Genomic DNA, 14243 nt, shown 5'->3' with positions numbered 1-14243 from the left:
ATCTTGCAGCAGTCCCCGGCCGACTTCAGTTATGGAGATCGCTCCTCCGGGATAACATCCCTCAGGAGCAATATCCCCACTAGACACCAGGGATGACGCTGCGTCCGGTAATAGGATGCAGCTGTCAACTTTGACAGCTGCATCTGATTACTGTATTAGCGGGCACGGCGATCGGACCATGCCCGCTAATACCTGCGGTCCCGGGCTACAATCGGCACCCGGGACCGCCGTGGTTCAGAGCGGGGTCGCCGTGCAGCCCCGCTCTGAACGTCCCTAACGGTATCAGGGTGTAAATATACGCCCTATGTCGTTAAGGGGTTAATTCACTGTGATTATCCCTCCTGGCATTACAAGGAAGCTACAATGTTGCAGATAAATCCAGTCAGGGAGTTGTTTACATCAGCTGTCTCAGAAGGGAGGGGGGGAGGCAAAGAGAAAGGCTCACACATAGATTTTTGTGTTTTCTGCAGAAAGCAGCAGCTGAGAACTGGGGGAAGGAGACTGAATAGATAATAAGTATGGAATGAATTGTTAGTCTAACCATGGTAAGCAACATGGAAAAGGGACTTGAACCTCCCATTGCAAGAACACAGAAAAAAAACCTGGTTAAGCAATAGAGCACCACTATTTGTATCTACTGAATATAAATACAGTACATTTTTAGCTATCAGTTTTTTGTGCAAAAAAAAAATATATATATATCAGCTGTATGGCAAAAACATAATGAAAAGCTAGCCTTACATGGGACATAATTACACTTAACTATGAACAAAATTTTCATGAGACAATTCCTCTAAAAGCTGTGAAGTAATGTATTCTACAAAATATGTACATACCAAAATTTTCTGTAAGGTTGAGATCTCTCCATTTCTGTAAACCTTCATAGAAATAAGTCTCTACTTCCTAGTTCCATCAGAAAAAAAAGCCAAATATAGCATGTTATTTTTTTTTTTAAGTAGTGGAATAACAGTAGTATATTAATGGTTTAAAGCAGGGGTGGGGAACCTTTTCCATGTCGAGGGCCGGTCGGGCCTTAATAAAATCATTCGAGGGCCGCACTCAATGTTATACCGTGCGCAGCAATTAGTAGCGGGGGTTTGCAGCACCCGAACAAGGCAAAGTACTGTTCCCCTAATGCCCCTGCTATTGTAGTTAACCCTCTGTGATGCCCCTTGTACCTGATTTGAATCCTTAGTGATGCCCCTGGTAGCCTAGTTAACCCCCCAGCCATGTCCCTGGTGGCCTAGTTAACCCCCCAGTCATGTCCCTGGTGGCCTAGTTAACCCCCCAGTCATGTCCCTGGTAGCCTAGTTAACTCCTCAGTCATGTCCCTGGTGGCCTAGTTAACTCCTCAGTCATGTCCCTGGTGGCCTAGTTAACTCCTCAGTCATGTCCCTGGTGGCCTAGTTAACCCCTCAGTCATGTCCCTGGTAGCCTAGTTAACTCCTCAGTCATGTCCCTGGTGGCCTAGTTAACTCCTCAGTCATGTCCCTGGTGGCCTAGTTAACTCCTCAGTCATGTCCCTGGTGGCCTAGTTAAAGAAGCAGTTCACTTTTTATTTTTTTCGCCCCCCCGGGTAGCCGCTGTCAAGTATACTTACAAAAGATGATCGGTGTCCCGTTCCCGTCGGTCAGTTCCGTCCCACGGTGCCGTTCACATCGGGCGCGCGCTCACTTCCGCCGGCGCTGTGACTCCTCTTCTCTCCCTTGTCATTTGAACGCCGGAAGTCACGCGCTTCCATAGAGAATGCATGGAAGCGAGTGACTTCCGGCGTATAATCACTGGGCAGAGAAGAGGACTCGCAGCAGCCGGCGGAAGTGAGCACGCGCCCGATGTGAACGGCACCGCGGGACGGAACTGACACCGATCATCTTCTGTAAGTATACATGACAGCGGCTACCCGGGGGGGCCAAAAGAATAAAAAGTGAACTGCTTCTTTAACTCCTCAGTCATGTCCCTGGTGGCCTAGTTAACTCCTCAGTCATGTCCCTGGTGGCCTAGTTAACTCCTCAGTCATGTCCCTGGTGGCCTAGTTAACCCCTCAGTCATGTCCCTGGTGGCCTAGTTAACTCCTCAGTCATGTCCCTGGTGGCCTAGTTAACTCCTCAGTCATGTCCCTGGTGGCCTAGTTAACCCCTCAGTCATGTCCCTGGTGGCCTAGTTAACTCCTCAGTCATGTCCCTGGTGGCCTAGTTAACTCCTCAGTCATGTCCCTGGTGGCCTAGTTAACTCCTCAGTCATGTCCCTGGTGGCCTAGTTAACCCCCCAGTCATGTCCCTGGTGGCCTAGTTAACCCCCCAGTCATGTCCCTGGTGGCCTAGTTAACCCCTCAGTCATGTCCCTGGTGGCCTAGTTAACTCCTCAGTCATGTCCCTGGTGGCCTAGTTAACTCCTCAGTCATGTCCCTGGTGGCCTAGTTAACTCCTCAGTCATGTCCCTGGTGGCCTAGTTAACTCCTCAGTCATGTCCCTGGTGGCCTAGTTAACCCCCCAGTCATGTCCCTGGTGGCCTAGTTAACCCCCCAGTCATGTCCCTGGTGGCCTAGTTAACCCCCCAGTCATGTCCCTGGTGGCCTAGGTAACCCCCCAGTCATGTCCCTGGTGGCCTAGTTAACCCCCCAGTCATGTCCCTGGTGGCCTAGTTAACCCCCCAGTCATGTCCCTGGTGGCCTAGTTAACCCCCCAGTCATGTCCCTGGTGGCCTAGTTAACCACCCAGTCATGTCCCTGGTGGCCTAGTTAACCCCCCAGTCATGTCCCTGGTGGCCTAGTTAACCCCCCAGTCATGTCCCTGGTGGCCTAGTTAACCCCCCAGTCATGTCCCTGGTGGCCTAGTTAACCCCCCCAGTCATGTCCCTGGTGGCCTAGTTAACCCCCCAGTCATGTCCCTGGTGGCCTAGTTAACCCCCCAGTCATGTCCCTGGTAGCCTAGTTAACCCCCCAGTCATGTCCCTGGTAGCCTAGTTAACTCCTCAGTCATGTCCCTGGTGGCCTAGTTAACTCCTCAGTCATGTCCCTGGTGGCCTAGTTAACTCCTCAGTCATGTCCCTGGTGGCCTAGTTAACTCCTCAGTCATGTCCCTGGTGGCCTAGTTAACCCCTCAGTCATGTCCCTGGTAGCCTAGTTAACTCCTCAGTCATGTCCCTGGTGGCCTAGTTAACTCCTCAGTCATGTCCCTGGTGGCCTAGTTAACTCCTCAGTCATGTCCCTGGTGGCCTAGTTAACTCCTCAGTCATGTCCCTGGTGGCCTAGTTAAAGAAGCAGTTCACTTTTGATTTTTTTCGCCCCCCCGGGTAGCCGCTGTCAAGTATACTTACAAAAGATGATCGGTGTCCCGTTCCCGTCGGTCAGTTCCGTCCCACGGTGCCGTTCACATCGGGCGCGCGCTCACTTCCGCCGGCGCTGTGACTCCTCTTCTCTCCCTTGTCATTTGAACGCCGGAAGTCACGCGCTTCCATAGAGAATGCATGGAAGCGAGTGACTTCCGGCGTATAATCACTGGGCAGAGAAGAGGACTCGCAGCAGCCGGCGGAAGTGAGCACGCGCCCGATGTGAACGGCACCGCGGGACGGAACTGACCGACGGGAACGGGACACCGATCATCTTTTGTAAGTATACTTGACAGCGGCTACCCGGGGGGGCGAAAAAAATCAAAAGTGAACTGCTTCTTTAACTCCTCAGTCATGTCCCTGGTGGCCTAGTTAACCCCCCAGTCACGTCCCTGGTGGCCTAGTTAACCCCCCCCCCAGTCATGTCCCTGGTGGCCTAGTTAACCCCCAGGGTCTGCCCCAAATGAAAAAAATAAACAGCCCACTCACCTTTCCTCCGCTCCGACGCTGTCCAGGTCCTCTTCTCCCTCCTCTCTTCTGTGCCGGTCTTCTCCTGCAGGCGGCGCGCGATGAAATGACGTCATCGCGCGTGGCCCGCAGGAGTCAGAAGACGTGCGCCGCTCTGCGCCGCGCTGGTGAGGCAGGAGCCGGCATACAACACATCTTCCTGTGTCTGTGCCAGCTCCTGCCTCACCAGCGCGGCGCACGTCACAGGAGGGCAGGAGTCAGAAGATGTGCACCGCTCTGAGGGGAAGGAGCCGGCACTCACAGCATCCTCCTGGCAGCTGTCACAGACACCGGAGGATGCCGTGTGTGTCGGCTCCTTCTCCTCCAGAGCGGCGCATGTCACAGGGGAGCCGCGGGCCACATCCACACCCTGGTTTAAAGCGTTAAAGCTCTAATTTCAGAAAACATCCTTTAAAGTGTACCTGACATGGATCAGCTGTGAATTTCAGGTATCCATGACAATGAACCAGGAAGTGACCAAAAATGCACACAACCTTCAATGGATCAGAACAGAGGTTGTGTACATTTCTATAAAAGCTTTTTCCGTTGTCATGGATACCCGAACTTTCAGCTTACGAGAGGAACTCTCCACTGTTCCTCTGCAGCGCAGTTTTTTCACACTTATAAGTGGGGTTGTTTCCATTACAGTGAAAGTATCATAATGTATGTATTACATTAGTGGTTCACAAGCTACAGGACCACAAGACATTTTCATGTACAAGATGCTCATATACAGATCAGCTTAAACGCCACGTCATAATAAACATCATAAAAACAACATTTTATCTACTTGGAGAATCAACACGCATATGCTGCCTTTGCCTTACCTCTGAATAGCTTTCTGTTCTGTCAATGCGATGGATGATGTCTATGTTGACATTTGATAATCTTTCAGAAAATGTCAGAAACTACAAGGAAGCAAATATTTGTCTCATTATATGTGACACTGGGTCACAAATGCAGTAAATAAATGTGCAGTACAACACCATTGAGATTAAAGGCCTCGACCACCTCATACTTGTGGCTACTGTGGCATAATGTGGCTACTTGACGCATACTTGTGGCTACTGGCCATGGTCATGAAGCCAAAAACAACCTAAGGATCAGTTTTACACAGTTTACATAAGAACATATAGAGGATATAAGGAATTGTGAAAACGATATAGCACTGCTCTTCGAATAATATGGTTTCCATTACTCTAGGGTTAAAGGGGTACTCCAAAGAAAATACATTCTAAACAACTGTTTTCAGAAAGTTATACGGATTTGTAAAAGACTTCTACTTAAAGTAACTGTACCCCCAGGCCCAGGCTGAAGCACTGGAGGCGGCCGACCCACCCTTAGTGGGAAGAAACTCCAGCCGCTCCATGACATGACTCCATTAGAATCAATGGAACCCTATCAGAGAGGGGCTGGGGTTTCCTCCCACTAAGGGTGGGTCGGCCCGCCTCCAGTGCTTCAGCCACTTTAAAGTGAATTTACCATCAGACCCGGGCTGACCCACCCCCAGTGGGAGAAAACCCCTGCCCCTCTATGATGTGGCTTCATTAGAATCAATGGAGCCGTATCATAGAGGGGCAGGGGTTTCCATCTACTGGATATAAGTCAGCCCGCCTTCAGTGCTTCAGCATGGGCCTGATGGTACATTCACTTTAAAAATCTCCAGCCTTCTAGTACTTCTCAGCTGCTGTATGTCCTGCAGGTGGCTGTATTCTTTCCAGTCTGACATGCTGCAGAAACTGCCTAGAGCAGTAGCAAATCCCCATAGAAAACCTCTCCTGCTCTGGACAGTTCCTGCACCATGTCCCACTTTGACTTTTGGCTTCTTGACCACCTTTGGCAGCCACCGTCAGGCCACAAGAGTTTAGTAGTCGATATATCAGACATATAGCATATCTGGGGGATATGCCATAACTGTGCAGATCGGAATACATTCCAGCCACAAATATTAATCTTCTATGCAGAGTAGAGCTCCAACTACAGTGACCAGTGATCACTAGAACAGAGGTGTTTGATCTCTCTATACCCACCATGAAAAGGTGTACGGATGGATAAATGTACATGGTCACTCAACTCAGACTCTATGGACATCACTGTCAGAGCGCTGGAATAGCACAGCAGTGTACATGTTCTAAGGAACAGCGGTCAATGAATCATAATATACCGTCTGTGGGAGGGTGGTCCCCAAGAGCTGAACTCATAATGAGACTGTACAGTTTGCTTATAAGTGGTATACCTAAGAGCAGGAATGTATCCAGAGACCACTATGGCCACATAATTCTTATTGGGAATGATGTATGCAAAAGAGCGCGCTTCCCCTTTAACTAACTACAGCTTGTATACTGTATTACCACAATGCACACCATCAGGTATGTACATAGCAGCATGGTGTTTACTAGAGGCAGAAAACACGTGGTGTGTTCAATCAGCACATGCTGGGACTTGTGGTCCTGCAAAATCAACCCTTTCCATATGCATTGTAATGTGAAGGTACGAAGTGTGAACCCTGGCAGCAGATCCCTCAGGTCTTACACTGTATGACAGACTATATGCCTTACCTTAAATGTGTTCTGAGCCTTGTGGTGAGAGGACTTGGTCTTCATGGCTGATGAGAGGCAGCAATCGACAGTATTACGATGGTAAAATGGTCAATATGCCTTATAATTTATTATTTTACACCTTCCAGTCCACAGCATAAACACGTTGTTAGGCACTGGAGGCCGCCATGTTGCCTGGGAGAATCAGACAGGATTTCCGGAAACTCGGAGCAAGCGGCGAGTTGCCAACCACAGTAAAGGAGGCGCCTGCGCTAAGAGGATGGCCGCCATCTTGGGACTGGCAGCGCACGGGGGGCGGGGATTCCTGCGGACTTGTAGCTGCTGCAGATGAGTGACGAGCTGTATGGGATTGCTAACCAGGCAGCGCTTATGGGCTTTGCCTCGCTTCTATATCAGAGGGAAGCCGGCTGGGAGCTCCTGAAATAATGTAGTAGGATATATATTTATAGGCCATACACTTTTCCTGGCATTTTTTAACGTCCTAAAACAGTTAAACACTGCTGTGTTTTGTGGCTCAGGTTTTTTTAAAGAGTTTGTTCACATTGGCAAAAGCCGTAATGGGGAAAAAAATACTTTGCAAATAAATTTTCACACATTGTATTGAATGCGGCCGCCTCAAAAGACGTCCATCATTCAATACAATGTTTGAAAAAGACGTCCGTTATTCCATATACTTCAATGCATTTTAGTCAAACATATAAAAATGATGCAAGACGTCTTTTTTTAACCCAAAAAGCGGACGCCTTTTTAAGACGTTGTGTGAACATAGCCAAACTGTGACAAAAACTTCAGCATGTCTCTAAAACCAGAGGCACAGGGATGTTTCTTGGTTCTGTTGGATGCTGCGTTTACACGAAACGATAATTGGCCCGATCGTACGATTAACGATGTCGGAGTAACGTTTTTTTTTTATAACGTTCAGCGTTTAGACGGTAGGATATATCGAACGGAAAATTCATTTTGCGATCACTTAAAGCCTATCTCACACATTGGTTAAATCGGCAAACGACTGTTCACACGGAACGATCTGCAAATTTTTTTGCGAACGATCAACGATGATTTGAGAACATGTTTAAAGATCAAAATGAACGATTTCTCGCTCGTCGTTTGATCGTTCGCTGCGTTTACACGTACGATTATCATTCGAATTCGATCATTATTGCGCAAATTCGCACGATAATCGTTACGTGTAAACGCAGCATTAGGGATCCACGTTAAATGTCCTTGTGCTTGAGGCCATATGGTTACCTTCATGAGTTCAGATAGAAAACAACTTCCGCATAAATGAATAGTGGCATTTAAAGTGATGGCTGAAGGTATGTACGTTGTTGATCCTTCTGGCAATCATTTCCTGGATCTTACCTATTAACTATCGTTTAACAGTTATCTCTAGCTATCATTATGCACAGCAATATATCTCACAGGATAATCTTTAAGCATTTAGCATTGAGTACTGAGAACGTTTCTTTGTATAGTTTAAACATTTATGTTCTACTGAGGTGGAATTTCTGGAGGGATATTCATGTCCCTTATCTGCACCCTTGCCATAAGCAACCCTGCATTATAGTAACTGGATACGTAAATGGTTTATTGTTATTTAATGCCAGGTTCACATGGCATATAGGACCGGCTGTTCCGTGACCCGGCCGGGTTCTGATGCGTGCTCATCATTGCGCCCTCGCATCAGAACTCCTCACAGCACATAATGAAGCTTGTGGCCGGATCTGCTCGCTTCATTGTGTGAACTGACAGAGCTTAAATTACGGCCGTAGAAAACTGACATGTTGTTTGCGGCGCCGTATGGGATCCCGGCCGGAGCGTATACTATGTGTATACACTCCGGCCGGGATCCTATAGAAGAGCATGCATTACACCACTGCATTCTGTCCTTGATCCTCATCTGCTTTAGAGGGTCTACACTGTACCTGTAAGGTAAATCGGGACCTTCCTCTCATCTCTTACCACCCAAGTTCTGGACAACTGTATGTATGTACACAATACTGCCTCCTGAATGTAGGCTTTCGCTTCCTTCTCCCTTTGATCTGCTGGTTTGTCATAATCATAATTAGCAGCGGCAGCAATTCAGTCATAAGCATAATGTGGTCCTTGCTGTACTTCTGTTGTTTCTTTACTTTATGTCCACATAACACACTATTAACCAAGTGTATGAATAACCCCCCATCATTTCATATTTAGTAGCATACTGTAAATAATCTCCCAGCTCATTGCCAATCTGTTGCATCCAGTATACTTACTCCAGCACTATGGATACTATTACACGGAGCGATTTTTAAAGATTAACCACTAACGATAAACGATCGCAAACGAGATTGTTTATCCTTAAAAAAAAACTAACAGATACAGACCCTATACTCCCCATCCCTCCTAAGTTGATCGCCATTCGAAAATCCCGCCGGCCGTGGTCGCCGTCAACCACGTCCACGTCTTTAACTTCTTCCTCACTTCTGGAGTCCCACGGCATGAATGAGAACGAAAAGGCTGCCGATGTGTGTGCGCACCGGCAGCCTTTTCATTGGCTGGATCGCATGACATGGCTTCCAGCTTGCTCCGCCAATCAGAGCTGAGCAAGCTGGAAGCCATGTGATGCATTCCAGCCAATGAAAAGGCTGCTGGTGCGCAGCTGGTTTGCTTCCATTCATTATAAAGGAAGATGCTGAAGAAGAGGATGACCAGGCCCGCCCCCCGCTTGTGACGACATCGTCACAAAATGGCGTCGGGAGAAGAGGACGGGGTCGACAGTAAATGCGCTGGGGGGGGCGTTTGGAGGGAGAAAGAGGCGGAACGATTTTTCGCACAATAATCGTCCTGTGTAGTAGGGCTCTATGTCATTACATAGCAGAGAGGAGTAGGTACTATTCTGTTATTGGCCAGACAAGTAAGAGAAAGGAAGTCCAGGTACTTGTAACATGCAGCAAACATAGACACACTACCCAACTGGTTTGACTGGGGTGAGACTTGGGAACAGAACCTAAGTACTTTCTGAGGTTTCAACCTTTATCCTGTTCTAACATATGGAAGCTGGTTTTAGCTACAAGAGGCTGCCGGGTCTCTTCCACACAAGGACCACTCTATCAAATAAAACTAGTGCCAGAGGGTACTATGTCTTTTCTTTTAAGTGGTCTGTGTGGGGGTAGCTGGTAGCCCAGTGCATCGGATGATACTAATGCAAGTCAGACAGTAGCAAATGAGAGTCCAGATATGGATGGGTGGCAGGATACACTGACCCAGAGATTAACAGTTCAGATAATCCATAAGAGACACAGCATGGCACAGATGGGTAAGCAGACATTAAACCCAAAGGCTGGTGCAACAGGTCAGAAGCTTGTTGGCTACAGCAGGAGACATGGCACGATCCGGTGCGGGTAAAATAGTAGCAGAAAGCAAGTCTAGTAGGTGTTGCAGGTGAACAGCAGGAGAAACAGCTCACTGTGGGCTAACAACCAGTGTCAGAGAACTGGATCCAGATGTTGGTGCAGGAGATCAGCTCAGATCAGACCCAATGTTTTGCCAAAAGTGATGTACTGAAGATTCTACAATAAAAAACAGGTTTTTGTTAGTGAGCGCGATCTAATGTTTGTGAGCGCGATCTAACTTGTGCTTTATTTGTGTTTAAATTTACTTCTCATCAGGGCCTGCTGCTGCTGCTGCATCGGCAGTGGATTCCATTATGTTCGGGACGGGTCTCCATGGCTACAAACATGCATGAGACCATAATACACTAGACTCCCATTCTGATCCCATAGGGGTCACATACATTACAGTCTCATGTGTGTTTCTAGCCGCGGAGACCTGAACTTTCACCGGCAAAGTGGAATTCACTATTAACCCAGCAGCGACCCACATTACAGATAGTGCGCAAGGGTTAAGCAGAGGCTATGCCAGATAAGAGAAACAAGGTCAGATAAAAATACAGCAGACTTGAGAATTTTAAATAGAAGTAAATTAGAAATCTATATAACTTTTTGACACCAAAAAATTGTTCACTGCAGCAACGCTTTAAATAGGTAATAGCAGGCAGAGATAGGTGAAGGATACATAAGATATACAGGTATGCTTTAAAGGGGTTTGACACCGCAGTTTTTTTTTGTGTCAAAGCCAAAAGGTGGTTTGGTGCTCTACCCACTGGGAGTCACCCCTTGGCAACAGGCTTCCTTCTCTGGAGAAAGGGACATCTGGCTATTCCCGTGTTTTAAGACTCGCAACTAAGGCTCCACAGACCCCTTCTTTACATATTCAAATTTTGTAGGGGGCAATCAGTGGAGACTCTTAAAGGGGTACTCCGGGCAAAATGTATTTTTAAATATGTTATTACAACAGGAAAGTTATACAAAACCCTAATATACACTAATTATGGGAAATGCACATATAGTGCTATTTCCCTCAATTTAGTAGGTGAGGGAGGCTCACTTCCTTAAAAAACTTGTGACGTCACGTCACAAGTGTAGCTTCCGGCAGGGGGCGCATGAAGAAGTATAGAATTAGAATAGACATCTTCTCCCTCCCCGGTCCTATTACACCTGCAGGCCCGTTCTAGGCAGCTGGGTGAGCGCTCCTTATCTGACGCTCACCCCGCTGCGGAGGACCCTCCTGCACCTCCCGTCCTGTGAGCTTGTCACCCTTGTGCGCCTCAGCGCTTACCCCGCCGCCCGGTCCCGGCGGGGTGAGCGCTCCTGCACCTCCCCCCTGCCCCGCATCTTTGAGTAGGACACTTTGCACCATAGTTTTCCTGCTGCCCGGTCCCATGGAGGAGCGCTCACCTGCCGCTCGGTCCCGGCGGGGTGAGCGCTCCTGCACCTCCCCCCCTGCCCCACATCTAAGTCTGTCCCCCTCTGCACCTGTCCCCTCTGCCGCCCGGTCCTGTGCTGGAGCACTCACCTGCCGCCCGCTGGGTGAGCGCTCCTTCTCCCAAGCAGCTGCCCGTCTTCCCTCAGCTAACCTGCGGCTGATACACAGCGCCTCCATCTTCGCTGCACCTCAGTGCTCACCCCGCTGCCCGCTCCTGCGCTGTGTATCAGCCACAGGTTAGCTGAGGGAAGACGGGCAGCTGCTTGGGAGAAGTAGCGCTCACCCAGCGGGCGGCGGGTGAGCGCTCCAGCACAGGACCGGGCGGCAGAGGGGACAGGTGCAGAGGGGGACAGACTTAGACCGCGACCGAGCGGTGGGTGAGCGCTCCTCTAGCAGGAAACTATGGTGCAAAGTGTCCCACTCAAATACGTGGGGCAGGGGGGAAGTGCAGGAGCGCTCACCCCGCCGGCACTGGGCGGCGGTTAAGCGCTTCTCCATGCGGCAGGGAGCCCGGTGCAGAGAGAACAGGCTTAGATGTGGGGCAGGGGGGAGGTGCAGATGCGCTCACCCCGACCGGGACCGGGCGGCGGGGTAAGAGATGATGTGCACGGGGGAGACAGGCTCACAGGACGGGAGGTGCAGGAGGGTCCGCCGCAGCGGGGTGAGCGTCAGATAAGGAGGGCTCACTCCGCTGCCTGGAACCAGCCAGCAGGTGTAATAGGACCAGGGAGGGAGAAGACGTCTATTCTAATTCTATACTTCTTCATGCGCCCCCTGCCGGAAGCTACACTTGAGACGTGACGTCACAAGGAAGTGAGCCTCCCTCACCTACTAAATTGAGGGAAATAGCACTATATGTGCATTTCCCATAATTAGCGTATATTAGGGATTTGTATAACTTTCCTGTTGTAATAACATATTTAAAAATACATTTTGCCCGGAGTACCCCTTTAAATTAGTACTCCATTGGATTTTTTTTCAATGATCTCCCAGAGTTCAGTGATTGTTGTGTTTTGCATGTGTGATTCTAGACTAACACACATTTTATAAAACTCCAGTAAAGTTTATGTTCAGGCACTTGTCAGGGAGGTGGCAGTTGTCAGACATACATTGATTAGAAATTGGTGGTCTACCCTGAGTATAGGTCATCAATAAAATAGTTACAGATTACAGTTTTGAATTCTCCTCATAATCAACCATATTTCCTTTTTCTACCTGATGGTACTGTCTTTATCATTCCAATAAAAGCAGAAGGATGTGCCCCTATGTTATGGCTGACGCATACTTCCGGTGGCCCACAATTTTGTTGCTACTTACCATTATGCATTTTTTTAGATTCGTAAAATCACATGATCAGATGAAAGCGTGAACCGTTTAGAGAAGGTAATACAGATCTAGTATGTTACAGAGTAAAATTTAACTCAAGTTAACCTTTCATGTGCTGGGGCATCTTTATTTGCATCACCTCACTCACAGGTAGGTCAATTTGACAGGATGGGGTTTTCCTACCCAATTGTTTTCCTCCTTAGATAAAAGTCACCAGAACTGTCTGGCATCCTTACCCCTATTCAGCTTGCACAGAATAAACATGCAGAGCAGAATGAGCCAACTATTCATAAGGAAGGTGATTGTAGTTATTACCAGAAAGATGTTTTATCAACAATTATCTCATGTCTATAGCCAGTATTAGGACATAGAGTGATACTGACTGTTCTACACTGTGTTTATTGACATTTGGAAAATGTCTGAACTGTGTACACATTAGCTATATAGAGGCACACAAAGAACCAGGAACTCAGTTCTTTAATGCCAGGTTTTTGCTACGTAAAAAAAAAAAAAAAAGATTTCTCCACATTTAATGTCGCCTATAATCTGTACAATTCAATCGAAAACAACTACTATTGGTGGAAAAAAATTAAAACTTTGTTGAAGTACCCTTTGCATGGCACATCTAGACTTAGCAGTGTTTTACCACTATTCCTTGCAAAAGCAGCCCAAATCTGTCAGATTGCGTGGGCGTGTCCTGTGTACAGCCCTCTGTGGGTCAACGCACAGAGTTTTAATTGGATTCAGGAATATAGAAAATTCTATAGCATTCACAGACTTTCAAACATCACTATATAGTCTTTATAAATATGCTAAATATATACTGGACAGCTATGGAAACCTTTATTTTTCTGTCACCTTGAGTCAGCGAGTTACAACTGTACATTTTTACATATGCTATTTAAGTGCCTATACACCTTCAGTTAGTGTCTATCTTTCTCATCTGTTGGTGAAGAGGCTGATGGAGATACCGATACTGACCAGTGATCCAAAATATGGGAAAGTGTTTAAGGAAAGACATATTTTTGCATATAAAAAGAACAAATCAATATGTAATATGTTGGTCAGAAGTGATATTTAGAAGAAAAAGAAAGGAAGACAGACGTTCCTGGCGACAACCAGGAAAGGGACATTTACTTGTATGAAATGTCAGCATTGCCACAGTATAATTAAATTAAGTGTGCTTTATAAATAAATAATAATAATAATTAAAGGGGACTGTATCTATCATCCCAGTCAAAGTACTAAATTTAAAGTAAAAGGATTTTACACGTGTAATGATAAAAACTTGATTTGTCTTTTGAAATTCTCATGTGGGTTAGGATATGTGGGTCAGACAAGCAGACAGATTAAGAGTCCATTTACACAGAAACATTATCTGACAGATTATCTGCCAAAGATTTGAAGCCAAAGCCAGTAATGGATTTGAAAAGGGGAGACAACTCAGGCTTTCCTTTGACCTGATCTCTGTTTATAGTCTGTTTCTGGCTTTGGCTTCAAATCTTTGGCAGATAATCTGTCAGATAATCTTTCTGTGTAAATGGACCCTAAAATCAGATTAAATGAACATAAAGCAGCAATCAGAACATTTAGTGAAGGTAAAGATCAGAAAGATGTAAAGGAGTTTGGAGAGACTTTTGTAGCAAGACACTTTGCAGAAAGGAGACACAATATATGCGATCTGAGGTGGCAGGTTCTATAGCAAGTAGAGGTATGTGC

General features: G+C 47.1%; 1 protein-coding gene across 1 annotated transcript in view; it reads right to left on the bottom strand.

Annotated features, from left to right (window-relative positions):
• Positions 1–6609, bottom strand: part of UTP20 (UTP20 small subunit processome component) — a 103124-nt gene extending 96515 nt beyond the window's left edge. Inside the window, exons 1-3 of the mRNA XM_069973244.1 lie at positions 6393–6609; positions 4662–4742; positions 837–903 (exon numbers count right to left, since the gene is read on the bottom strand). Coding sequence (XP_069829345.1) covers positions 837–903; positions 4662–4742; positions 6393–6437 — 193 coding nt within the window. The 5' untranslated portion in view covers positions 6438–6609. The remainder of the gene's footprint in view (positions 1–836; positions 904–4661; positions 4743–6392) is intronic.
• Between the last annotated feature and the right edge of the window lie 7634 nt (positions 6610–14243).

Source organism: Dendropsophus ebraccatus, chromosome 1 (genome assembly GCF_027789765.1).
Source record: "Dendropsophus ebraccatus isolate aDenEbr1 chromosome 1, aDenEbr1.pat, whole genome shotgun sequence".
Taxonomy (NCBI): domain Eukaryota; kingdom Metazoa; phylum Chordata; class Amphibia; order Anura; family Hylidae; genus Dendropsophus; species Dendropsophus ebraccatus.
This window is presented reverse-complemented; position numbering and strand designations above follow the sequence as displayed.